At 39.9% G+C, this 27356-nt stretch overlaps 1 protein-coding gene across 1 annotated transcript in view; it reads left to right on the top strand.

Annotated features, from left to right (window-relative positions):
* The first annotated feature begins 1864 nt into the window (after positions 1-1864).
* Positions 1865-27356, top strand: part of LOC110541189 (solute carrier family 5 member 4-like) — a 64449-nt gene continuing 38957 nt past the window's right edge. Inside the window, exons 1-5 of the mRNA XM_060369346.1 lie at positions 1865-1999; positions 2665-2736; positions 15609-15713; positions 17160-17219; positions 20975-21079. Coding sequence (XP_060225329.1) covers positions 1865-1999; positions 2665-2736; positions 15609-15713; positions 17160-17219; positions 20975-21079 — 477 coding nt within the window. The remainder of the gene's footprint in view (positions 2000-2664; positions 2737-15608; positions 15714-17159; positions 17220-20974; positions 21080-27356) is intronic.

Raw genomic sequence — 27356 nt, 5'->3', positions numbered from 1 at the left:
GTATTTTCTGAGACCTGGCAAGGTGGCCTCACCCCCCTTAGGGGGAGGTGATCAAAGAGCCGGCCACTGAGTCCAGGTGAGAGACAGCCTCTGCTCCCCTTACTAGGGTACTCACATGGATATTAAGCTGCAAGAACTCTAGGTCCTCTTCATGCAGGCAAATGAATGGAACTAGAAAAGATCATCCTGAGTGAGGTATCCCAGAAGCAGAAAGACACACATGGTATATATTCACTTATAAGTTGATATTAGGCATATAATACAGGATAAATATACTAAAATCTATAGTCCTAAAGAAGCTAAACAACAAGGAGGAGTGTGGGGAAGATGCTTAATCATCATACAGAAGGGCCAACAGTATAGACATTGGAAGTGGAAGAAGACAGGGAACAGGACAGGAACCTACCACAGAGGGCCTCTGAAAGAATCTACCTAGCAAGATATCAAAGCAGATGCCGAGACTCAGCCAAACTTTGGACAGAGTGCAGGAAATCTTAGGGAAGAAGTTGGTGATAGAAAGACATGGATGAGACAGGAGCTCCACAAGGAGAACAACAGAGCCAAAATATCTGGGTCCAGAGGTGGCTTACAGATACCGATGTGCCAACCATGGACACAGAGGCTTTCTATTTTAAAGCTTGGGCCTTTTAGCTAAGGGAGCCTCCCAGCCCGCTCTCTAGCTTAACTGAACTAATCTTGATACCTCATCCCGTTATGTGGCAAGCTCTATTACCTCTCTGCTCTTGTTCCTGTCCATCTGTTTCCTCTCATGTCTGCCTCTGAAACTCCAGCCCTTGTTTTCTTCTCCCAGAGCCCTTCTCTCTCCAGTGGGTCCTGCCCTCCACCTCCTGCCCAAATATCAGCTGTCAGATCTTTATTTCAACCAATAGACAAGAGAGGAAGTGTGGATGTTTACAAAATATAAGACTGGTGATGGGACATAAACTAACAATATGAATACCAGGCTGGCACTTAGCTCCCTGACAGCTTAGCAATCAACAACCGAATATACAGACACACACCTTCTCACAATGCACCCCGACAGGATAGTCCTGCCTGAATGCTCATGTGAGGCCTTGCTGGACTACCCAACAGGCCTTGCTTCCTCCACATCCAGACCACCTTCAGACTCACACCTTGAGCTTTTAAAATAACTAATGAAATTGTAAGTTATCAGGTATGGGTGATGAAGTAACAAAACTCATATTTAAAAAGCCCTATTATACTTGTCCTGGGTCCTTTTGAGCATGGGCTCTGGCCAACGTACTAGCATAAATAAAAGCTGTTCCCTGAAGGAGGCTTTGAGTCCCATCTCTGTGATCAGAATCCCACACCACCAATGGTCTTGACCAGGCACATAAATTTCACTTAAATTATAAGTCTCAGGGAAATACAGGGCCTTGGAAACCTTGACATAAAGAATTAACCTTATTTTCAAGAGGTAGCTTTTTTTGACAAAAAATATTATATGTTTTATAAGGAGCCTTTTCTCAGTCCTTCCTCTGTTCTGCTCTGTCATCTCCTTACACCTTTCCTACTTGACTCCCTTATTCTTTTCCTAGGCTGCAACTGAACCTGCCCAGTCTTGAATGTGCTGTCTTTTCCATCAGTGAATGCTCTGCTCATCACACTTTCAGTTTGTTCCCCATTTCTGACTATAATCACTCACTTTTACATACAACCAAGAATACTGATTGCTGAAGGGCCAAGGTCCTAAACCTTGGACACACAGGAGAGGTTTAAGGTCCATGTGTCCAAGATCATCTGTGATATCTCACACCATTTGCCTGAGGATTGATTATTAATCCAGTGCCTACATAAAGAAAGGACTCATCCTAGGGAGGGAATGGAACTACCTGAAGCCATGGCTAGTACTCTAAGTCCTAGCTCTATGGCCCCGACTGAGGAGCCTCCTGTACCATCACAGCGCATTCAAAATGCTGCTGACATCTCCGTCATTGTCATCTACTTCCTAGTCGTGCTAGCTGTGGGGCTGTGGGTACGTGGAAACCATATGGGCTTTCGGGTGGGCTTGGGGTACAGTGTCATGGGGGGACGAGGTGTGTCACGAGAAACTGAGACAAGAGATCATTACTCATGTCATTGTCTTTCCGTGTGAATCATATTATATATATATATATATACATATATATATATATATATATATATGATATATGTGATAGTGCCAATTAGGCTCATTTTTAAGGCAACATAATTATTTGAATAGAAGGAGGACCAAAACAGCAGGCTTACTCTGTTTGGATCTCCAACACCTGACAAAAGGGAAAAAAAAAAAACATATTATCTCATTTTCTTTATTTCCCTTTACTGTTTGAATTTCTGACTTGGTGGGTTGGCCACTTACAACATTTTGTTCTTTTCATTATTTTCAATATTGAATTCTGTGCTGCAGATTTTCACTCAACACATCACAGCACATCTCACAGCATTTCCACAACTGTCAACAGACAGCTGCTTTTTAAAAATACTCCTAGTCCTTGACCACCACTGAAAAACAGTCCGTGCAACAGTCTCCAGAGAGTGTGTTTCTCTCTCAGCAAGAGTGCTGAGAACTCACTTCCGCCAGCATTCTGTCCAGTGTGACTGGGGCACTGCAATGCATCCGCTGCTGTTTAACTCTCTCTCCTCTTCCTTCCTCCTCAGTCAATGGTGAAAAGCAACAGAGGCACTGTTGGAGGCTTCTTCCTGGCTGGTCGAGATGTGGCCTGGTGGCCGGTAAGTGGGCCAGAGATTTCTGGACAGAAATGGAGAGAGAGAGAGATATCTGAACTACAGACCTACTCTGTCTACATAATGTTAATTGTACATATGCTTTCAGGGATGCCTGTTTGCAGTTGGATAGCCAATTGGTGTGGTTTTCCTACTTCTCCAGATCTCAACATTCCTTAGTTGCCTGTAGTTCTTCATCCTGGGTTGAGGCCCCATGAGATCTCTTTCTTCTACTTTAGCATATCTACTGGTGCTCTCTTTGTTCAGGTCATGTTTAGGCAACCATGGTGAGACTTCATAGGCATAGGTTCTCTGACAATTCTAGGAGACACAAACCAATAGGAAACGTTCTGTTTCTCTGGCTCTTACAGTCTTGCCACCCCTTCTTCAGCAATGTTCCCTGAGCCTTAGGTGTAGGAGATGTGCTGCAGATGTGTCAGCTGGGTCTGGGATCCACAACTCTGCATTTTGATCAGTTGTTGTTCTCTGTAAAGGAGAGACCTTTCAACCTTTGAATCTTAAGAACAACAGACAGAACAGAGAGGAAGATAAATGAAAAGAATGTCCTATGTCTAGGAAGTTGGCTAGGAAGTCCCTCAGTCTGGCAGATGATTTAAATTGCAAAAGTCTGATAAGGGGACTAGCAGACAGGCTCATTTCAGAGATAACTGACAGAACCATCACAGTACCTTTAAGGAAGTGCTCAATAAGTTTGTCTGAGAAGCAAAATTGTAAGGACATGAGACTTTGTTTGCTATACAATATTCAATAACACCCTGCTATTGCAATGCAGTCAATAGCAAAGCCAAGAAACATGATTATCTTCCAAAATATTACCATTCTTGTCGTTTTAAAACTATTGTCCATTCAAAAGCCTTATGTAACATTCTCAAGTCTGTTATGTTAAAGAGGGATTAGACTTGTTCTAATCCAGTCACTTGGAAACTTAGCAGTTAAATGGCATCATAATTCATTAGAGACAATATCTTTGTATAGAACATTCTACTCAAACAATAAAGAACTTGCATTTTTTTTCTAACCAGCTTATGGTACTTTCTCCAGAACAAAGCACCTATTAGGATACAAAGCAAGTATTTTAGTTTGGATTTCTATTGCTGTGATAATAATAATAATAATAATAATAATAATAATAATAATAATAAACCCTGAGGAAAACAGAGTTTGTTTGCCTTACATGTCACAAATTACAGTCCTGTTGTTTTTAACAAAGTCTCAATTGTTCAATTTTACCAGTAAAGACTCAGGAGCCAGGTGCTGGGGTGAAAGCTTGCTAGCTCAGAGAGGCAGAGAAAGCATCCAGCTGACCTTCCTACTCAGCCTGTGTCCAAAAAGGAAAAAGGCTCCTTCCCCCATGCCATCTGAAAAACCCTCAAACTGAATGTCCCTCCCTTCTACTTCCTGTACCTCTCTCTCTCTCTCCATACTCCTGACTTCCTCTTACTTTCTATGGATTTTTCCTATGTTCACTTCCTGACAACTGGTTGCTTGCTCTGCTTCTTGACCTTTGGTTGATTTTATTTAACTCAAGGGAGGAAAAAAAGCTCTTGGACTAAAGATGTGTGTCAAGGCTGAGCCACAGAACAATGAGAAAGAAGTTTTTCCTATAAACAACACAATCTTTGGGTTCACGGTCTCATCAAATATCCTGTAACCTTCCCCTCCCCCTGCTTTTTTTCTAAATAAAAAGTAAAGATTTTTACTCTAACACAGTAAAACTATTTACAAAATTATTTACAGTAATTGCTGCCAAGCTTTCCATACTGTCCAGCTTGTATTTGACAGTCTTAGGGTTAAGGATTGCTTGTTTCAAAGTTCTGTAAAATGTTTGTGCCAGTCTCCTGTGAACTCAGTTACTTGAATGGCCTGAGTAGTTTGCAGTCCCAAACTGATCTTTGGGTGGTGTTTGTCAGCTTAGTGTCAATCTTAGTGCAGAGCCTGGCAGCAGGGGGGGCATGGGGCAGTTTTCCCAGTGGTTAGTGTTACCACAGTCCAAGTGGGTTCATCTTTGTAGGGTACCATCACCCTGTTGGGGACCTCAAAGGTTACAGTTAGGAGTGGTCATGGTTTGTTGTGGAGAACCTATACATTTTAAATGTCATATTCAGCAGAACTCTGAAACGTTTGAGGACCACAATCTGTTAAGTACATCCAAGGCATACAAGCTTTGTTCCTAGTTACCTGCTTCAGACTCAAACATGAAAACATGTACAGAAAGCTAGATGAAACCTATTTCTAGAATTAAGTACTATTCTGTATGAATGCTATCACCTCAGAAAGTGCATATATACCTAATAATCTTAGAGGTTTTGAGGTAATAGTTATACCTTAAGAAAAGGTTTAAAGAGTCAAATGAAAAACCAAAGATTATGAGATTAGTGGCAATAGAGCTTATTTTTTGTTTCCCTTTGTCCCATTCCAGATAGCTCTTCTGATATGAGACAGAGATTTTAGATTTTCCTTTAACAGGCATGTGTGGGTTTAGGGGAGGAGAAAGCCATGCTCCAGCCCCAAATCCAGCTTTCATTTTTCATTGAATTGGGACCACATAAAGACCATTTGCCACTTATGTCGTGTAGGATAGAAGAGACAAGCATTTGGGAATCCGCCATGAGCGGACCAGCCTCGTGGTGGGAAGAAAGAAGGGGGTGTCCACAGGGCTGTCCTGCCCTCAGCCTACATTGGGTGGCTGTCCAACAGGAAGGGGCAAGATGGTGGCATCTGTGCCAGTGCTAATCTATGACTCTGAGTAAGTATTTCAGGTGGGTCAGCTAGAGGTAGTCAGTTAGAGTTGGCCAATTTACTCTTTTTCTTCAAACATTTTCTCCTGATGATCTGTTGGTTTTTTTTTTTTACATGTTCCCCTTGTCCAGGGGTCTCCAGACCCCTTAGTTGAATGCTTTTATTCTCCTGAAAAGAGAAAATAAAACCCTGCCCCACCCCTAACTCTCGGGGGTTCCTTTTTTGGCCAGTTGTATTCTTCCTAGGGTAAAACGTTTTTTTTTTTGGCAACAGAAAAAGTATTGTTGGGTTCAAGGTGGATGCTGAGAAAACTCATTTGAGAGACAGAAGCTTAGAATGAAAGCTTTATTTTCTGAGCTCAGGGAGACAGCCAGTTTGGGATCCGAACTGCATCCAGCTCTCCTCTTTTGGGCCTTGGATTGGTACCACAAAACAGATTCAGACTTGCCAGCGGAACACCCCAAAACTGGTGTGATCACAATGAACATTCACTTTGAATTTCAGCCTGCCTCTTGGAAGACGTTTTTAAATTTAAATCCCTGTCCTGCCTTCATGAGCTACATAAAATTGTATATCTTTGCTAAGTTTTGCTATTTTCATTCATGCCATGACCAGATGTGTTTGCCATTTATCTGCCAGCGGCGGTTTTCCATTTTGATGACTTTTTGCTGTTCCATTGTACATGCAGCATGAATTGTAGAAGATTAGAGATTTTCCTTTTACTTTTGTAGTTGCTTGTCTTATAGCTACTAGTGCTGCTCTGGTTTGTGGTTCCTTCCTCAGTACTGGCCATTCCATCCCCAGGCCTATAGGCTGCTGTTTTCCATTAGTTTTGGTTCCATGAGTGGTTGATGAGCCATCAGTAAAACTATGTGTCAGCCATATGTTGTGAGCTTTTCATTGGTCCCCACAGTTCAGTAGGTGCCTCTTTTGGGGAAGGAGTAAATATGGTATGTGGTTTCTCTAGTGTGCAGGCATACCAATTAGGAGCCGTATCTGAGGGTTTATCCCTAGGCAGAGGGATTAAAAGTGTGCATCACCACGCCTTGTTCACTGTAACTCTAGAATTTAGAAAACAACTAACTTATAGAGATTCATCTTTCTCTTCTGGGATTAAAGGCATGGACTACCATCACCCTGCTCAAATATTCTATCTTAGTTCCAAATCATTCCAACTCAGAGATTTAGAAAATAAGTTTGACCTTTAGTAACTCTTTAAGTTTACCTAAAACATTTAAAATCCCTTAATTGTGTTTTTAACTCTAAACAACAAAAATATCTTTTTTATTTAAGAATAAAACTCAAAAGCTGATGTACAAGATGGCACAGGCCATGTGGCCAGCTACAGGCTAACATTCAAACATGGAATTAAGATGTGGTTTAAGAAAACTTATTTTTCATTTCATGCCAGTAAGGCAAGTATGCCTTTGGTAAATTATCATTCAAAACTTTTATTTTTTTTATATATTCATGTCTGATCAAATGAAAGGCATTTCTTAGTCTATATTTATAAGTTAGTTTGAACTGAATGACCAAACTGTCTGCTGAACTATCACCTGACTTTTTTCAGGAGGTCTCTCTTGTTTGATATTTATCAATTTTGATATCTACAGCTTTTCTTCTCCTGTGGAAACAAAGGCAAAACCTCTTCCCCAGCATAACACATATCTGTTTCCATTCTGAGGTCAACACATCTTTAAAATATACAGACTGATTTAATTCAGCAGTTTTTTTTCTACTATCCAATCTCTATAGTTGTTTGTTTCTTTCTCATTATCATTAAAAAATTTAATAAATTTAATAAAGCACTATATAATCTATCTCTGGGGGGTCTTTATTTCCCCTTTCCCCTTATTAAGCATATCTCTTAAAGTGCAGTTAGATCTTTCTGTAACTGCTCGTCCTGTGGGATTGTATGATATACCTGTGCTGTGCTTTATACTGTAACATACAAAACACTGTTTCATTTTACTAGAGACATATGCTGGAGTATTGTCAGTCTTAATTGATTCAGGTGTCCCCATAATAGCCATAATTTCTAATATATGTGTAATTACAAAATCAGCCTTTTCAGAAATTAAAACAGCTATGGTATGGTGCACATACTTTAATTTTCCAAACTCTGAAAAATGAAACACATCCTAAATTTCATTTCTTTGGGTTTCTTTTGGGTTGTTTCCTGCAGGTAATGGAGTTTGGTTATACAAAGAACAAGTAGGACATTGTCCTTATAATTTTCTTTTTGTCAAGTAATAGAAAAATCTTTTTTTTTCAAACCTTTGCTGTTTTTTTTTTCAAGCCTTTGCTGTTACCATGGTGTTTCTTATCAAATTCTGAGACTTCCATCATATTTCCTAGTAATAGCTGATCACTTTCATCATTACCTTGTGCTAGAGGACCTGGTAGACTCATATGGGATCTGACATGTATTACACACAATACATGACTTTTATTTCTGCTTATTTCTTGTAGTTGAATAAATAATAAAGTTAGTTCTAAATCATCTGGAATAAGTTCTCCAGCAGTTTGAATGTAAAACAACTCTTTCTACGTATTGAGAATCAGTTACTATATTAAGAGATTCAGGAAAATCTAGTAATACCATAAGAATGGAAAACAGCTCTGAGTTTTGAACTGAGTCATATGGGTTCTGTACCATTTTACAAACTTTTCCTGACCTATAATCTGCCTTTTCTGACTTATTTGCATCAGTATAAAATGTAGGGGTTACAGAAATTGGTGTCCCTTTTACTACATGAGGGCAATCTAATTAGTTCTTTTTTATAAACTGAAGTCCTTTGCTTTAGGGAGATTTGTTGTTAAGCTCTCCCCAAAAATTACTGCAACCTCTTTGCCAGTGTTTATTTTCTGCCCATGATGAGTTAATTTCAGCATTAGTAAAGGGTGCTACAATTTCTGCTGGGTCTATTCCTGCTAACTGACAAAGTCTTGTTTGTTTGTTTGTTTTTTCTTTCAGAAACTACATAGGTCTTTAATTTTTTTTTTTTTACTCTGTTTGTGTGCTACAACTATCCATTCTAAGATATCATCTTCTCTCTGCATAAGAATTCCTGTGGGAGAATGAGTAGAAAACAAAATAAGCAAAGCAGAATCTAGCTTTGAGGCCATGCAATTCACATGTGCATCCTGTAATTTCTTTTCTACCAAAGCCAGTTCTCTCTCAGGCTCAGCTGATAATTTTTCTGAATTATTTAAGTCCTTATCATCTTGTAAGGTTTGAAATAGATTACTTAGCTCTTGAGTAATTAATTCAATTATGGGCTGCAGCCAAATAATATCTCCCAGCGGTTTTTGAAAATCATTAAGAGTTTGTAATTGATCTCACCTGATTTGTACTTTCTGTTGTCGAATTTTCTGTAAACATATTTTATATTCTAGATAATGGATAGAATCTATTATTTGTACTGTTGCAGGGGCAATTTATAATCCCCAGCACAGCAAAATTCTCTTTACTTCATGATACATTTTTTTCTAAGGTCTCTGCATCTGAATCGGCCAGTAAGACATCATCCATATAATGCAGAATGATAGATTGAGGAAACTTTATGAATTATTTCTAATTCATAATTATTTCTAATTCATAAATTGTTGTACAAAATATTGCCACAAGGTAGGAAAGTTTAACACTCCTTGTGGTAAGACATTGCAAATGATATCTCTTTATTGGACAATTATTATAAGTAGGTACTGAGAAAGTAAACCTTTCACTATTATGCTCATGCAAAGGGATTGTGAAAATGTAATCTTTTACGTCAATTACTTAGGTAAGAAGGAAGGCAATGGGATTCAGGCCATAAGGAGTCCATTGGCTGAATCATCTATGTATGGCTTTTAAATATGTTAACATCCTCCATTTTCCTGATTTTTTTTTTTTAATAACAAACACAGGAAAATTCCATGGGCTAGGCTGTTAGATCCTTCCTTGTGTTGAGCATTAAGCTGCTCCTGAACAAGCTATTCCAGTATTGGTAATTTTTCTTTTGTCACAGACCATTGTTCTACCCATATAGTCTTATCAGTTAGCTATTTTAAAGGTAGAGTTATTGGTACATTTGAAAGATGAATAGCTGTTGTGTCCTGATTACATACAACCTGAACAGTCTGTGACTGTTCTTGATAAAACCTTTTAACATTTTTCCAAGAAGCACTCTTTATTTTATGATTTGTTTCTGAGATTGGAGGAATATCAATCTATGTCTCCCATTGCTACAACAAATCATGTCTGTTAGTGTAAAGGCTGCCTGCTTCTAGGTTGCCTAGCAACCTAAGATGTCATCAAGTGATCATTTGATGACACATTTCAGCTGTGCACCAGATATAAAAGGATCAACCTGCCACTCCTCTGTCTCTCTTGTACTCTCTCTGCTTTGGTTTCTCTGCTGTCCCTCCCCCACCATGCTCCTCTCTCTTTTCCTGTGTTCTCCTGCTGTGTGTGTGTGTGTGTGTGTGTGTGTGTTTATCTCTGTCTCTTTCTCTAACCTCATGGCACACTCAGGCCCTAACTCTTCTCCCCATCCCTTCTCCCATATAAATCTCTTCATATCAGATCTGTTGACTGCCTAGCATTTTTAAATTATTCTAACAACGTCCCCATAAATTCATGGCCATACTAACCACATGACATTAATTTTCCTATTTGTTCATCTGGCTCTATGCAGTTGACTCATCTTTCACTTTGCTTTAGCTGAGATAAAGTTCCAGTCCCCAAAAGCTAGATATTTACCTCCCTAAGAGGCCAATCCAGATACCAAGATTTTGATAAAATTATTGCTACATCTGTTCCTGTGTCTACTAAACCTTCAATTTTAATTCCATTTATTTGTATTTTTAGCTCTTCTCTCTTATTATAGAAGTTTGCCAAAATACCTGTTTTCAGTTCTCTCCTGAATTTTTTGGTTTATCTACTGAAAACTGTTTTGTCCTTGATTACAATCAGAACAGTATTGCTTTTATCAAGAGTCATTATATCTTTTATTTGCTTTGTGAAAGGGAAGGATTGAATCAAGTTTAATAATAGGGCCTTCAGGGAGGCCCCCTAGGGCATTTCCCAATAGCAAAGGGTTAATTTGCATGTCCCTTGCTGATCTGCATGCGGTAGTCCAGTGCTGGCTTTTGCCACACCTTCTGCATTCTCCAGAAGTTTGTGCCTTCTTTTTGATACTGCTAGAAAAAACATTATTTCTGGGAACACCTTGTCTACAATCCCTTTTCAAATGACCTCGATTACCACAATTAAAACATTTGACATTTTGATTTTTCTTAAAACTTTCAGAGATTATTTCAGAGTAACATCATAAATATGAGATCCAATATCAGCGGTATTTCTAATCCATTCATCTATTAGTGCTGATCTTGCCTTTAAAGATATGCATTCTGACTACTCAGCAATTAAAAACAAGGAAACCATGAAACTTGCAGACAAATGGTGGCAACTAGAAAAGGTCATCCTGAGTGAGGTATCCTAGAAACAGAAAGACACACCAGTAAATAATCACTTAGTGGATACTAGACACATAATACAGGATAAACCTACAAAAATTTGAACACCTAAATAAGGCGAGATAGAAGGAGGACCCTGGGTAAGATGATCAGTCCTCACTCAGAAAGGCAAACAGGATTGACATTGGAAGAAGGAGAAAACAGGAAACAGGACAGGAATCTACCACGGAGGGCCTCTGAAAGACTCTACCCAGCATTGTATAAATCAGATGAGACACATAAACAAACTTTGGGCAGAGTGCAGGGAATCGTGGGAAAGAACGGGGAGATAGTAAGACCTAGAGAGGACAGGAGCTCCACAAGGATAGCAACAGAAAGAAAATATCTGGGCACAGGGGTCTTTTCTGAGACTGATACTCCAACCAAGGACCATTCATGGATATAACTTAGAACCCCTGCTCAGATGTAGCCCATGGCAGCTCAGTATCCAAGTGGGTACCCTAGTAAGGGTAACAGGGACTATCTCTGACATGAACTCAGTGGCTAGCTCTTTGGCCGCCTCCCCCTGATGGGGAAGCAGCCTTGCCAGGCCACAGGGAAGGACAATGCAGCCAGTTTGGATGAGACTTGATAAGCTAGGATAAGATAGAAGGGGAAGAGGACTTCCCTATCAGTGGACTTGGAGAGGGACATAGGAGGAGATGAGGAAGGGAGAGTGGAATTGGGAGGGGAGATGGGAGGGGCTTCAGCTGGGATACAAAATGAATAAACTGTAATTAATATAAAAAATAAAAATTTAAAAAGGTATGCATCCTGAATTAGCATATCAAAAGACAAAAATTTTTAAGCACTTATTTTTATTTATTTATTTATTTATTTATTTTAATCAGTTACATTTTATTAACTCTTTATCCCAGCCGTGTCCCGATCCCTCATTCCCTCCCAGTCCCTCCCTCATCTCCACCGTGCCCCTTTCCAAGTCCACTGATGGGGGACCTCCTCCCCATTCATCTGATCCTGTTTTATCACGTATCTTCAGGACTGGCTACAAAGCCCTCCTCTGTGGCCTAACAGGACTGCTCCTCCCTTCGGGGGTGGGGAGACCAAAGAGCCAGTCATTGAGTTCCTGTTAGAAATAGTCCTTGTTCCCCTCACTTTGGGAAACCAATTGGTTACTGAGCTACCACAGGCTACATCTGAGTGGAGGTTCTAGGTTATTAGCACATCAAAAGACAAATTAGCATATCAAAAGACAAAAATTTTATTAATTTTTTTTTCTGACTGATGAATCTGATACTATTATATTTATAGCCGAAGTCAACATTTGCAAATAATTAGTGAAGACTTCTTTCTGGCCTTGTATAATTTTACTAATGATTCAGACCTCTTGATTCTTCAATCTTGTTCTAACCATTTAAAGCTGTTAAATGACATAGCACCAAGCTGTGATTATCAAATTCAAGAGGACTTTGTAACTCAGCATATTGACCTTCACCTAGCAACTGATCCTGGGGAATATTAATACCTCTAGCCCTATTTCATTGTTCTAGTGCCCTAGCTTGCTCTTTCCACCATGTTCACCATTGTTACTGAGGACCAGCCTCCAATTTTGCTATTACCAAATTTTGCCAGTCTTGGGGGATAATTCTGTTCAGAGTGTTATGCCAGGTTCACAGGACCCTCAGAGACCACCAGGAGATGACTCAATGCAATTGCGAGAGCGATCGAACTCGGGACCCAAGACTCATTGGCGCAGCAGTAGAGAAGTAGGACCCCGAGCTCTGAGTGAACAGAATTTTTAAATGGAAAGTCTGTGAGCCAGGGGTTTCCATTGCAGCAAGCAGGGGGGCACAAGCCGTGGCGTTACAGAATCGGGTAAAGTTTAGCAGGGCGGGGTGACCTTTTCTGAGGCACACAATCACAATGGCTAAGGCATATACTCACAATGCTATTTTTCTAAACCACATCTGAAACATTGGGGAGAATTTTCCCACCCGATTCTCAACCGATTCCCATTGATTATTGCCAGGGAGTTTGTCTCTATTTTCTATGAAGCATTTATTCTCTGATATTTCCTGGAGGCTGTTGCTAGGAGAGTTAACTTTGTTTTCTGCCAGGTGTACACTCTGTGATATTTCCTGGTACCTGAATTCAGTTCCCAGTCAAAATCTTTATTTCAAAATGGAGTTATATCCTGGCTAATTTAAACTCTTCATGAGTTGCCCATGAATTTAATATCTGCTTCATATAGAGTATATGCACAAGATATGAAATGACTATGGCACGTCTATAGGATTCCATTTATTTTCTTCATAACCTTGGGGGTGCCTATCATCCTCAGGTAGATCTGTTTAGTAACTGGATAAACTAAGGTTGGTTCTCTAGCAACCTTAGGTTGACCCTCTTCAGTTTCATCATGCAGTGGTATAATAGGTTCTTGTCCAAATTCGTCTGCCTGTGTCTGAGAATTTTTTCATTTTGTTTATAAGTCTCTGTAATTTTTCTTCTAAGGCTTGTATCTTATCAATCCACTTTTTATATTTTTCTCTGTCCTGTATCTCTAAAGCTTTTCTCTTTGAGAGGATGCAGAACTATGAATATCCACTATGAATATTAAGAATAAAATATGAAATACCAAAACCATAATAATCATAACCAGTACTGAACAAATTTCAATTAAGTCACACAGCTTTTCATTTTCTGAGTCTATTTTTAAGGCATCAAAAGTAACTCTATACAGATTTCTAATGCCTTGTATTATGGTATTTCCCATCCTTAACTCTCTCCTTGAGGACCTCCCAGGTGACTTACCAAATCTGATGGCTTCTCAGTTTCTCCACAGCTGGCGTGATTTCTCTCTCTTTGTGGTCATGCCATGCACTGGAGCACCAAATATGTTTTTAACAAAATCTCAGTTGTTCAGTTTTCTCAATAACAGCTTGGGAGTCAGATGCTGGGATGAAAGCCGCCTGCCTGCTCAGAGAGGTAGAGAAAACACCCAGGTGATCTTCCCACTCAGCCAACGCTACAAAAGAAAAAAGTCTCCTTTGTGCCATCTCAAAAACCCCTTAAGCTGAATGTCCCTCCTTTCTACTTCCGGTTCATCTCCCGATCTGTCCTCCTGACTTCCTCTTGCTCTCTATGGTTTTTCCCTATGTTCACTACATGTCAGCTTGTTGTTTGCTCCACCTCTTGACTTAGGACTGATTCTATTTAGTTCAAGCACAAAGCTTCTAGTTAAAGGTTTGTGCTAGGGCTGAGCCACATCACAACGAGAAACAGGTTTCCCAGTAAACAACACTATCTTGAGATTCACAGTGTGATCAAATATCCTGCAACACAGTCAACTGGGGGAAGCCAAGCTAGAAATCTGGAGGCAGGAACTGAAGATATGTAGGTACTGGCTTGCTGAGTCTGCTCTCTTATACCATTCAAGACTACCTTCCCAGAGGTGAGCTCCAGCCTCCTGTATCAATCATTAATGAAGAAAATACCCCACAGAGTTGTTTAAAGGCAATATGATGACTTTTCTCAATTCAGGTTTCTTTTTCCTAATAACTCTATCTGTGTCATACTAACTGAAAAAAAAAAGAATTACTTGATATACTAGTACATTACTATTAACCAACAACCTTTCCTTTCTTGTTTATCTCTCAAGATTATATTAATATATTTACATCACAATGTAAAATATAAGTAACTGGAAAAGACCCGAAGATTTTTTTTTTTAATTCAAACCCTTCAAAAGCCCTGTTGCTTTAAAACATCAAAAGTCTCTTTGAAAATTCATAGTCTTTCTCAAATATTCAAAGCTTCTCAACTGTGGACTCCTGAAAAATCAAAAGAAATAAATGAGCCCGGCTGTGCTGTCACATTCTTTTAATCCCCGCACTTGGGCAGATGTTTGTGAGTTTGAGGCCAGCTGGTCTACAAAACAAGTTGAAGTTGACACTGAGTATCTACCTGGTTGCTCTCCACTTCATTGATTGAACCATAATCTCTCTCTGAGCATGGAGCTCCCCCATTTTAGCTTAACCCAGAGAGCCCACTCTCTATCTCTGGAGTTCTAGGATTACAGGCGGCTGACACAATTGCCTGGATTTATTTGGGTCTGAACTCTGAAACATGGTCTTCATTTTTAACCAAAAACACTTTATCCACTGAGCCATCTCTCCAGTCCCTGTAAGGAAGTGGTTCTTACCCTGTAAATCAAGACTCCATTTGGGTATTGTATATCATATATCTACCGTTATGATTCATAAAAGAAGCAAAATTACAGTCATGAAGTAGCAACGAAATAATTTTATGAGTGTGGGTCACCACAACACAAGGAACTGTGTTAAAGGGTCACAGCATTAGGAAGGTTGAGAACCACTGCTGTAAGGCAATTTTTAAAGAAATCCATCGGAGAGTATTTTTTTCATTGAAATTCAGTGACACACCCTGTGTAATCTTTTGATTTTCTTCTACTTGAGATATGTTTTCTTTAGTTCAATAAAATGAACAAAAATCACAATACACACACAATTTCAGAATGTGAGCTGCAGTTGGTGGAATTCTGTTCTAAGAAGTTATTTAAACACAACATCATCTCTGTTGCCAATAACTCTACTTTGCATCTTTTAACTCCATCCACACTCTCTTCTCTTGCATTTCAGATGGGTGCCTCTCTCTTTGCCAGTAACATTGGCAGCAACCACTTTGTGGGCTTGGCTGGGACAGGATCGGCTTCAGGAATCGCTACTGCAGCAGTGGAATGGAATGTAAGTGCTGTCAATGGCTTTTCCTTTAAAGCAAGCCCATATGAAGTTATTTCAATCAAACTTATATTCTAGTTATTCCAAAAAGTCTATATAGAATGTCCTCTTCCTTGCTTTTATTTGTACTTTTCATTATGTTGGCCCACTTTTTTGTCCTTAAGCATTTCTGGAACATTGACCACATCATTACTGACCCTATGACCATTCTTCTGAAGTTGCCCCTGCCAGAAAACATTGTGTCTATGACTCAATATCCATTATCACTTCGCCACTGATCAGTTGTAATCTCAATTTTCTCTCTCTGTCCTAGACCCAAATATCTAGGATCCAATTATATAAAATACAAAAGCAGTGGTTATCCCTATTGAGAAGCTTCCAAATGACCCAGTGGTATGGAATACACCAGGAGAAAATCATGCATAGTGCACTTAGGAATCCTTTGGGATCACATCCCTCACAGCTAATGGAGAGGACTTGGTGCCTGCTTCAGAAACTTGATTTTATCTTTTCCCCACAGTGTTTCCTTGCAGTGTGTGCATACTGGGAAGAGGAAGACACTAGTGTAGAAGGAAGTCAGATCATGGTCAAAGTTTAGACAGAGCATCCCTGGGTGGGCCTAGGAAGGACTGAGAATCATCACAAATACCTTTGCTCTTCATTTGTTAAGCCTCTCTCCTAATTATGTTAGTAGAATGAGAGCCTCCAGTACACACCCAGCCTCCAGATAAGCTCTTTGGCCAGAGTTTGAGTCTGATAGCTCCATAAACTTTGCCCCTAGACTCACGTTCAGATGGGCTTCTTGGGTGCAACTCTCAGGCTATAAATAACTCATCTATCCTCATTTAGCCTGTGACATTGTGTTTGCCTAATCTCTATGAGGTGTGGTTTCCACCTTTATAAGATAAGTAAAACTACATAAAGTAGCTGCCTCACTTGGTTGTTGAAGGAATATAGTTACAACTGTCAAAAATATGCAAATACCACATGTTAATGAGTGGTTATGATTTTGCTAATGTTTTCCCTGGGGAGCTGTGATCACCATCAAGGATCTTAAAATAGCTTGAAATTTCCTTCTGATGGCTTTATCCATTCGAAAATATCATGCTTACCACCTGCCATCCAAGCGCAATACTTTGTGATAAAAAGTTTTGTGCTTTTCCAGAGGTCCAAGTATTTGTCCCACTCAGCCATGTTGTTTAATCATCTTTCACTTCATGTCTTGAGTCACATCCTATGTCTCAGAAAGTGTTGACTTCTCAGTCATAAACACAGAGGAAAGGAAGTGACAGTTGTTCAAATATCTTAACGGTTGATGTGGGACAAGATTTAACAAATTGGGTTTTGTTGTTGTGTTTATTTCTGTTTGTTTTTGCTGTTTCTCTACTCAGTGGCTTCTGTCTCATAAGCAATGCCTCTTGAACTTTCCATTCTCCCCTTGGTTTCTCACAGGCCCTGCTCATGGTGCTAGTTCTTGGGTGGGTGTTTGTCCCCATCTACATCAAGGCAGGGGTGAGTATTCCCAGACCTGCAAATGAGCCTTCCAGAAGGAATCTCTACAGGCTTTTGTTCACTAACTTCTTTGTAGTGAAACTTAATATTCAACCTTCTCATGGTCTGCTGCTACAAAGTAAACAGGTGACAAAATTGCCATTCTTTCCCTGGAAGGGCTCAGTGCAAAACGTGGCCACAGATGGGTGAGAAATATCTCCAAGGCCTTCTGTAATGGCCACTGGGGTTGCCTTTAGCTGGTGCAGGAACCTGAATCTAGGACCACCCAAGTACTTTAAGAGAAACTCATCAGAAGGAGTTGGAAATGAGCTGGATTATTCTGAGGAGCATCACCTTTGTAGGAAAAAATAAAGTCAGACTCGAGAGTGCTAAGAAAACGTAGAAGTTAAACATCATGAGAGATTTTGCATTAGTTGGAGGTCAGTTAAAAAATAGAGACTATATGCAGGAAATGTGTAGGACATATAAGTGGGTTTGCATGTATGTGTGGGAGAGGAAGGGTTCAAGTGTAGTAGACATTTCACCTCCTAAGAAATGAGCAGCAGCAAAGGCTTCCAGAAACTCAAGGCTCATGACCATACTTAATGTTTTAGGAAGCTCTACTCTATCAGTTGAGAGGAGAATGAACCTGGGCAATGGACCTATGGTAGACACTTTTAAGAAGACATTACAAATCATGGTTTTATAGGAAGAAGAAAAAATGGCAGATTTTTCCTGGCAAAAACACAACAAGCTTAATGACAGATAAAAACTAAAGGAATAAAGAGAGAAGTGTTATGACAAGTTGAAGACTCAAAGCTTCATGTTCTGGAGGTGTGAGGCCTCCATTAGTGGAGACGGATGTTACAGAGAGGAGCCAGGTGATGGATTAACAGAGAAAAATGATCCAGTTTGGAAATGCGTACTTGGTGCCTTTTGGAGTATGTTTGAATTAATTTTGTATATCTATCAGAAGGCCAGAAGCAAAGTACTTTATAAAGAAAATAAGTCTATTTATGTCATGGAGGTTAACTCACATGGTACCCAGAACACTTTAGCCATTGCTGCATCAAAATATGGTGAAAATGGGAAAAATATGGACTCGAACACATACTCTGTAGTGTCTTTATAGCCACCAATCTTTTTATTTTATTTTTTTTTTCAATGCAGTTTATTCAGGAACCTTGAACAATCATCTGACCCAGGGGAAAGCCAGCCCACAGCTTAAATAGCCTCTGGGTAGCCAACCTCAGCATGCCACGTGGGCAATGCAGATAGGTCCACATACATGGAAGCAAGCCAGATCCTCAGCCTTAGCCAAATATGGAGTTGTTCGTGACAGAGAGCACTCACCATCGGGAAGGTGGAAGGCGGAAACCAGCTCCATCTTTCAGGCACGGCATTACGCAGCTCTCTACAGTTCCCCCTTTTTGTTTTGGACGCATCAGGCAAGAGTAGAGGTCTGATCTCTGATATTAGAAATAAATTGGGACTTTGTACTGATGTTCATTTAGGTGTCATCCACCCAAAGAGCATCAGACCTGTCCAATACCTTTTTCTCAGAGGCGGGACCTGGGGCATCAACCCGCATGCAATCAGACATGCTCTTCTCTGGGTCCAAAGCAGCTGACCCTGAGTGCAGTGCTTAGCCTCGCATCCTGAGCATAACATTTTGGCTTTTTATGGTAGCCAACCATGCTTGGGGAGACTGTCCTGCTTCAATGGCTGTAAAGGCCTGAATGGTCATGGCTGCATTACGCTGTTGTGAGACTCTAATCTTGCATATATACCACAGGCAAACCAAGGTGACCAACACCAGAAGGCCTGCTAATGCTCCCATGCCCGCCCATTCCTTCAGATGATTCAGGGCTGCAGCAATCCATGATGATAATCCTGTGGCTAGTCCTGCGTCCACTCTGGTAGAATTTACCATGACAATGGCCACTCTCAGCTGCTCCATCGTAGTATTGAATTCTCCAGTCCAATTACCTAAAATATAGCTAGACAATTGTTTAGACAGATTTGCAGCACAGGGAAAATTCTCATGTTGTATGCTAGTGACTCAAAGTCCAGCATACTTTCATTGACAGCCAAGTTGAGCAATTTGCCATAGGGTATCAATTTGCTCCTGTATGAGGTCAATCCTCTGATTGAACACCATCAAACCTCCTTTTAGTTGAGCATTAATTCCTTTTTGTACATCTAAGGCATGAGCTACATTGACTAGAAGGTTATTCAGGGTCTGAGCAGTCTGCACAGTATGACTCCTGGCTAATGCCGTGGTGGTAGCTCCAACAGCCACCAATGAGATGGCAGTAACAATGGCAGCTGTAATTCCAGGATCCCTTTTCTGTCTGAAGAGAGTCAGAGCGTGAGGGCATCAACAGGCACAGGCACCCAGCGAGGCATGCGAGTAACCAGCTAGTAAATTTACTAGCATTCCAGCATTGGGCAAAAAAGCAAGTATCATTACCACAATTACTTGGCTCTATCTATAGCCACCAATCTTATGCTGTGAGAATAATGCAATTCATCTGTGGTGGTGGATACCTAAGAGAAAGACCCGTTACCTAACTGTCTTCCCACTGAGCCCTACTTTGTACAGATTGCCCAATCCCAACACCATTACATCGGACACCTAATTTGAACCTCATGAAACCTTTGGAAGACAAATCATCCAAGTCACAGAATTCTGTCCCTGGTCTCCAAAGAGCATTTCTTTCTCATAATATAAAACACACTCACTCTATGACAATGGTTCCAAAGTCTGAGGTCAGTTTAGAAGCAGCTCAAAAGTCCAAATCCAAAGTCTTATTGGAGACTCTTGGAAAACTCTTCACTGTATGGATTAGTTAGAATTTCTCTCACTATGATAAAACACCATGACTATAAACAACATGGAGAGAAAGAGGTTTATTTCACTTCCACTTCCATTTCCATGTCACAGTCCATCACTGAAGGAAGGCAGGGCAGGAACCCGAAGGCAGAAACTGAGGCAAAGGCCATGGAGGAATGCTCTGTACTTGCTTGCTCAGCATGGTTTTTCTTATATGATACAGGAGTGTGATTCCAGAAATGGCACTGCCCCTGGTGGGGTGGGCTCACACATCAATAATTAATTAAAAAATGGTACCCAGACTTGTCTACAGGCCAACCCGTTGAGAGTATTTTCTTGGTTGAGGCTATCCCTTTTCCCAAATTACTCTAATTGTGTCCAGTTAACATAGGACTAGCCAGAACAACACATGATTGTGGTCCCTTACTCACAAGTGATGTTGCTCTCTACGTTTCTAACACTATTAGTGAGAATAATATAAATTTATGCCTATAAGTCATTTGTAGTTGTAGGTACTTAATATCTACACTGACAACAAACCCAGCCTAGAGCTGAGCACAGTAACATATACTTATAACTCTAGCATTCAAGAATTAGAAGCCAGAAAATCGTGAGTTCAAGATCATCCTAGACTACATTGTTAGAGTGTCTTAAGGCAGGAAAGGAAAGAGGGAAGAAAGAAAACTGGTTCACTTGTCAGACAATAAGAAGAGGTTCAAAACTATTTGTCAAAGGTCACAGCATCTAGTAACTGTTAGGAAGAAATCCTAAAATGGTCTGCCTCTAGCGTCCATGATTGTTCCAGCCTGTAGCCTACCGTGGGAAGCACACCTTTCTCACCTGGTTATCCCCAGGATGTGATGCGTAAAACTTAGCTACCCAGGGGTGTTTAGCAGATGTCAGCGCAGAGGTGAATCCCTGTTGCTGTCTCTCTCTGCAGGTGATGACCATGCCAGAGTATCTCAGGAAGCGATTTGGTGGGAAGAGACTCCAGATTTACCTCTCAGTCCTCTCCCTCTTCATCATGGTGGCCATCAAAACCTCTGTGAGTTCAGAACCTCCTTGCATATTAGCTGTAAGAGGTTGCTTGATAGAGAGACAATATTAAAAAAAATGTGGTGTACAAAATATTTGGGCACAGGGGACTTTTCTGAGACTGATACTCCAACCAAGGACCATTCATGGATATAACCTAGAACCCCTGCTCAGATGTAGCTCATAGAAGCTCTGTATCCAAGTGGGTTCCCTAATAAGGGGAACAGGGACTGTCTCTGACATGAACTCAGCAGCTGGCTCTTTGATCACCTCCCCCTGATGGGGGAGCAGCCTTGCCAGGCCACAGAGGAAGACAATGCAGACAGTTCTGATGAGACCTGATAAGATGGAAGGGAAGAAGGACCTCCCCATCAGTGGACTTGGAGAGGAGCATAGGAGGAGATGAGGGATGGAGGCTGGGATTGGGAGGGGTTAGGGAGGGGGATACATCTGGGCTACAGAGTGAATAAACTGTAATTAATATAAAAAATAAAAATTTAATTTAAAAGAGAAAGAAAACGGGGTGTAATATGTCAGCAGCCTGGATCTATGTAGATGACTTTACCTCCTACAGCTCTTTCTACAAAACATTTACAAGATAAAAGACTATTAATAGCAATATAGAGCATCTACTAGCCTTCAGATAAAAAGATTGAATATATACAAAGCAAAATTGTCTCTTTAAGTGATAGCTACGCAGCGATTTAAAGGGTATCTCTTACCTTCTGCTTTTTTCCACTATACAATGTGAACTAGAAAAATTTTAAATGGGTTAAAAACAAATCAATTAAAATGGCTTTAGTTTGGAAGTGAAGAAATGGTCCATGGAGGGGAGCATGGCTGACTAACAAGGAGAATAAGAGGCCACGTGTGGTTCATCATTCTTTGGAGAAAAGCGAGGACTGAGTGGGAGTTGTAGAAAATGACAGCTCTGACAGGAATCAGAATAGTCAAAAAGTTTGCAGATCCATTGAAATATCTGTGCCAGGGGAGGATTGCACTCTCTGGAATCTTTCTGGTCCAATTGAATATTCATAAAGTATTGAAAATTTTGCTCATGTTCCCATATGTGAGAACTTTTGCATACCCCTTTGCCATTCTGCAGTCATTTTCTTTGTTTTCGCCACAGTCACCCTTTCATTTTTTCTCAGAGTCAGTCCAGGTTAATATTTTCATTTTCACATGAGCCAGAAAGGAATTATTTTGATCTATTATACTTACTTTTTTAAAAATTTACCTTCTCTTTTTCTAAAATTCCGTTTTAAAAGTAGATACCACAATTAAATGTTTAACTAATCTTAAAGATTTTTTTTAAGTTGTGTCTTTGAAGATAATTGGAAAGAAGGAAGGAAAAAAATGTAAAGATCCCAACGTCCTGGACAGGCTATATGGAAAAATGCAGTGTGTTCCACGTTGTTTGGTCTAAAGATACATTATCAGGTTTACAGCCCTTTGGGTGTCATGGTTTTTATGAGAGAACGGCTGGCCTTAACCTTTGCCTTTCCGCTGAGCTTAGTCATCGTTACAAGCAAAGCAGATGCAGGTGACATGAGCATTTACTTACCGATGAATGAACTTGTCAGTTATCCTTCTGGAGGCAGCACTGAAATAGCCAGCAAAGAAAGAAAATTTGAACAGAAAGAGGGAAGCAGATGAGACCGGGGCTGTCAGGACCCGAGTGTTTCCATGTTGCAAATAAAAGTACCCAGTTCCCCTCAAGTCTGACAGCCTGAGCTTTGGCTCCAAAGAGCATGGACTCAAAAAGAATGCTAACTTGAGAGGTTGTCCTCCAGAGTGGAGGGCTTCTGGTGATGGAAGAGGGTAGGGTGTTGGTGAGCTAATTGGAGGTGCAAAGAAGCCAAGAACCTGGGAGCAGTTGGAAGGGGGAAGGGCTTCGAAGGATATGTGATTAGCCACAAAGGAACAACGTCAGGGAAGTGTTTTAAGGGGTATCAGTGATGATCATTTAGACATGGGCACCTGTGTACTTTTCCCTTTCATTTTCTGTTTCTGTAATTAAGGCCATGACCAAAAGCAACTTGGAGAGAAAATTGTTTGTTTCATCTTATAACTTACAGTCGGTCATGACAAGAAGTCTGGGTAGGAACTCAAGGCAGGGCCTCCAACAGCAAGAATTGAGGCAGACATTGTGGAAGAATGCTGCTTACTGGCTTGCTCCCTATTGCTTGCTCAGTTTATTTATTTATTTTTTTCCAAGACAGAGTTTATCATGTAGCCCTGGCTGCCTTGGAGCTCACTCTGTAGACCAGGCTGGCCTGAAACTCAGAGATCCACCTGCCTCTGCCTCCCGAGTGCTGGATTAAAGGCGAGCGCCACCGCCGCCTGGCTTCAGGGAAATTGCTTATACCACTCAGGACCACCTGCCCAGTAGTGGTAGTGTCCACACTGGGCTGGACCCGCCCACATTAATATTAACCACTAATCAAGAAAATTCTCTCCATAGACTTACCAGTAGACACTCTCATGGAGACAATCACCCGGTTATGGCTGCCTTCTCCCCAGATGACAACTCTAGTTATGTTGATTGGACAAACAACACCAGAACCTAAGCGGCACGGTGCTTTTACACTGTGATAACAGATTCTGAGCTGGGTGGTTGTTACTCTGTCCTGAAGGGACGACATTATTCTCAGATATAATCATTTCTTAGGCTGTGAAAAAGGAAGTCACTTGTTTTCAACCTCCAATAGCATACAGAGAGTTAGTTAGAGGTGCTCCCTAATTCCTTAATGTTTTGGTTTGTACCTCAAATTGTTCAAATATGAAGTTCTATGTTGGGTGTATTTAAAAATAGTAAAATAGTCATTGATAAATAAGCCAATTATATATGGCTTCTGTATAATAAACTCAATGAGTTAGTAGTACTACACAATGGAAAAAGTAATAAATTAAGAGTGTGGTTTTTCTTTTTTAAACATTTTAATTGATAAATAAAAATGTACACTGTGTGCTGGTTTGATACCATACAAAAGTACAACGATAGAACCAGGGTGATTAGAATACTCAGGATATAGAGACATATCATTTCTGCACATTGAGAAGTTTTAAACCTTCTTTTCTAACAGTTTTAAAATACATAATGAAGAATGAATAGTTCAGTACGCAATACTGCTATGATGTAGGACACAAGAATCGAGTGTTTTGTGCCCAATCGCTGTCTGTTTGTTGCCTTTACCTACCCACCCTTTCCAGCCTTTGGTAACCAGTACTCTACCCTCTTCCCCTGTGAAATCAACTAATTTAGCATCCTCGTGTGGGTAAGATAATTTTCTTTTCTCTAAAGATTTATTTCTTTTTGTGTGCATTGGTATTCTCTCTATATGTCTATACAAGGGTGGCATATCCCCAGGAACTGGAGTTTCAGACAGTGGTGCGTCGCCGTGTGGGTGCTGGGAATTGAACTCGGGTCCTCTGGAAGAGCAGTCAGTGCTCTTAACCAATGAGCCACTTCTCCAGCCTCAAGAACATTTTCTACTTGTTCTCTGTGCCTGGCACAATACACTATTGTTTCATTAATGTTCATTCAAATGATTACATTATGTACCTCGAGATTTTTTTTTTGTGGCTGGGTAATAATTCATTATTAATATGGCTCAACAACATATTTATATATTGTTCTCTTTACCTATTTCCCTACACGAGGGCAGCAAGGTTTGTTCTATGTATTTACTATTGTGCTTAGGGGCAACAAAAAACAGAATGTGCCTGTGTTCTCTTCAAGTCACTAATTTATGTTCACTGGTACATAAAATTATAGGATTGTTATGTTGCAATGAAGTTCTAGCTTCAACATTTTAATTATTTTTCAAAAGTTCATTGTTTTTCAATATCTCTTACAAATGGGTTTCTGTACAGTGTTCATACATACAGAGAGGTTGATTCTCTCCTGCTAAGTTCTCCACTAATCTCCCTGACCCTCTTCTCCCACTGTAACTTTCTGCCTTTATAAATTATTATATTTTTCTTGCCCACATCTCCCTCTTCAAAATTGTCTTTATTTACAGTCGTACAACCACTATCTAGTACCCTGGCCTTTACCCAGATATGCATATTAACAGTTAGAGAATAGGATCTGTGCATGAGATAGAACATGAGGTATTTATCTTTCTTGGGAGGGATTAACCCACCTGACATAATGTTTTCTAGTTGCAGCCATGCTCCAGGAAATTCCATAATTTTATTTTCTTTAGTTTCATCATCTGTTCATCTGTAATTGTGCATGTGGGGTGGCTGCATTTCCTATTGTCATGAACTGAGCATTGATATCTGTGGGTGTGCAAATGTAGTGTCTAGATAGGATGTGGAGTCCTTAAAAGATATCCCCAGTTGCAGTGTAGCAGGGTCACGTGGTAGCTGTGTTTCCAGTTCTTTGAGAATCCTCCACGTTGATTTCCATGGTGGCTGTACTGGATTACACTCCTAGAAACAGGGAAATGAGGTTCGACTCTCCATGGTCTACCTGCATTTGTTGTCTTCTGTCTCTTGCTGATGATAACCATTCTGAGTGGAATTTCCAATTAGCTCTAACTTGCATCTCTCTGTTGGATAGATATTGGACACCTTTAAATAATTACTAGCCATTTGTATGTCTTCTTTTGAGATCTGTTTGTATTATTGGTTCAGTTATTGATAGGTAATTTTGAATTTTTCCTGATTTTTTTTTCTTTCAGTTTTTATGAGATGTTAAGCCACCTATACCTGGCAAAGGCTTCTCTCCATTCTGGGAGCTGTCCCTTCTGTTAATAGTTTCTTGAGATGCAAAAGCTCTTTAATTTTATGTAACCCCATTACTCAACTCTTGTACTGTTTCCTTTGCCACTGGCATTTGAATGTGTTGCCCATATGTATGCCCTGAAATATTTCCCCTTATAATTTCAGTGTTTTCAGGTTTGTTTCTTTCCTTTTAAAAATGACTTCATTAATTCTTTGAAAAAAAGTCCAGGTGTACAGTGCCCTTCAAACTCCCCCCAGAAGGACTTCCAGTTTTAAATTAAGGTCTCCGATCCAAATGGAGTTGACTTGTATGCAGTGTGAGAGATATGGATCTATTTTTACTCTTCTGAAGGTGTATATTCAATTTTGCCAGTACCCTTTGCTAAAGACTATTTTCTGTTTGTTGTTTTAATTTTACAGTATTTTTTTTTCCTCCTGGTTAAAATTAGGTATGCATAGCTTTGTGGGTTTATCTCTGGGCTGGTGTTAGATTTGCCTGGTGTATGCTGTCTTTATCACTGTGGCTCTGTAATAGAGTTGCAGGTCAGGTAATGTGATATCTCTCTCTAGCTATGTTCTTTGTGTTTAAATTGTTTTGGTTGCTCATAGATTTGTGTGTGTGCTTCTATACAAACGTTAGTACTGTTTTTTAGTTCTGTGAGAGATGACATTGGTATTTTCATCAGTATCACACGAACCTGTAGATTGTGCTTGATAGTATACCATTTTTACATTAATTTTCTCAATGAAGGAACACAGAAGGTGTTTGTCTTCCTCAGCTTATTTCATTCAAGGTTTAAAGTTCCCCTTATTGGAGTCTTTCATCTTCTTGATAAGATTTGGTCCTAGATATTTTTGAGACCATTGTAAATGGGATTTTGTGTTTGTTTGTTTGCAGTTTCTTTTCACTGTTGGTGAATATGAAGCTACTGAGTTTTATAGGTTGGCTTTGTATCCTGATATTTACTGAAAGTATTTATCATACTCAGTAACTTTTTTAAAAGGTGAATGCCCGAATGCTATGAGACCACATCATAGGCAGATAAAAATAGACAGAGTTTTTCTGTCTAATCTTCATCCCTTTCAGCTGTTCAAGCCAATTGATCTAGATTGTAATCTAGCTCTGAGGTTCCTTTCCGATTTTGATGTAAAGGACCTATAGATATATAGACTATTGAAGTCCCCCATTATTGTTGAGTCTAGGCATATGTGGTCAGTTATGCCTTAACTGAGAGCAAGAGTTGGTATATAAATATTTACAATAGCTAGTATTTTATTGAATTATTCCTTTATTAATACTTAGCTGCCTTCTTTATCACTTCTGATTAGAAATGATTTTAAATCTACATTATCAGAAATGACCATTGCTATGCCAGCTTTTTTATGGCTTCATGTTTCTTGGTAAATTGCTGACCTTTGACCCTCAGTCTATTGATGTATTTCCTAGATATGTATATTTCTTGAAGTCAGCACATAACTGGGTCAACGTTTTTAAAAATCCAGTCCATTAGTGCATGTCTTTAAATTGGTGAGGTAAGGCCACTTCCTTTCAC

Source organism: Meriones unguiculatus, chromosome 16, assembly GCF_030254825.1.
Source record: "Meriones unguiculatus strain TT.TT164.6M chromosome 16, Bangor_MerUng_6.1, whole genome shotgun sequence".
NCBI lineage: Eukaryota > Metazoa > Chordata > Mammalia > Rodentia > Muridae > Meriones > Meriones unguiculatus.
This window is presented reverse-complemented; position numbering and strand designations above follow the sequence as displayed.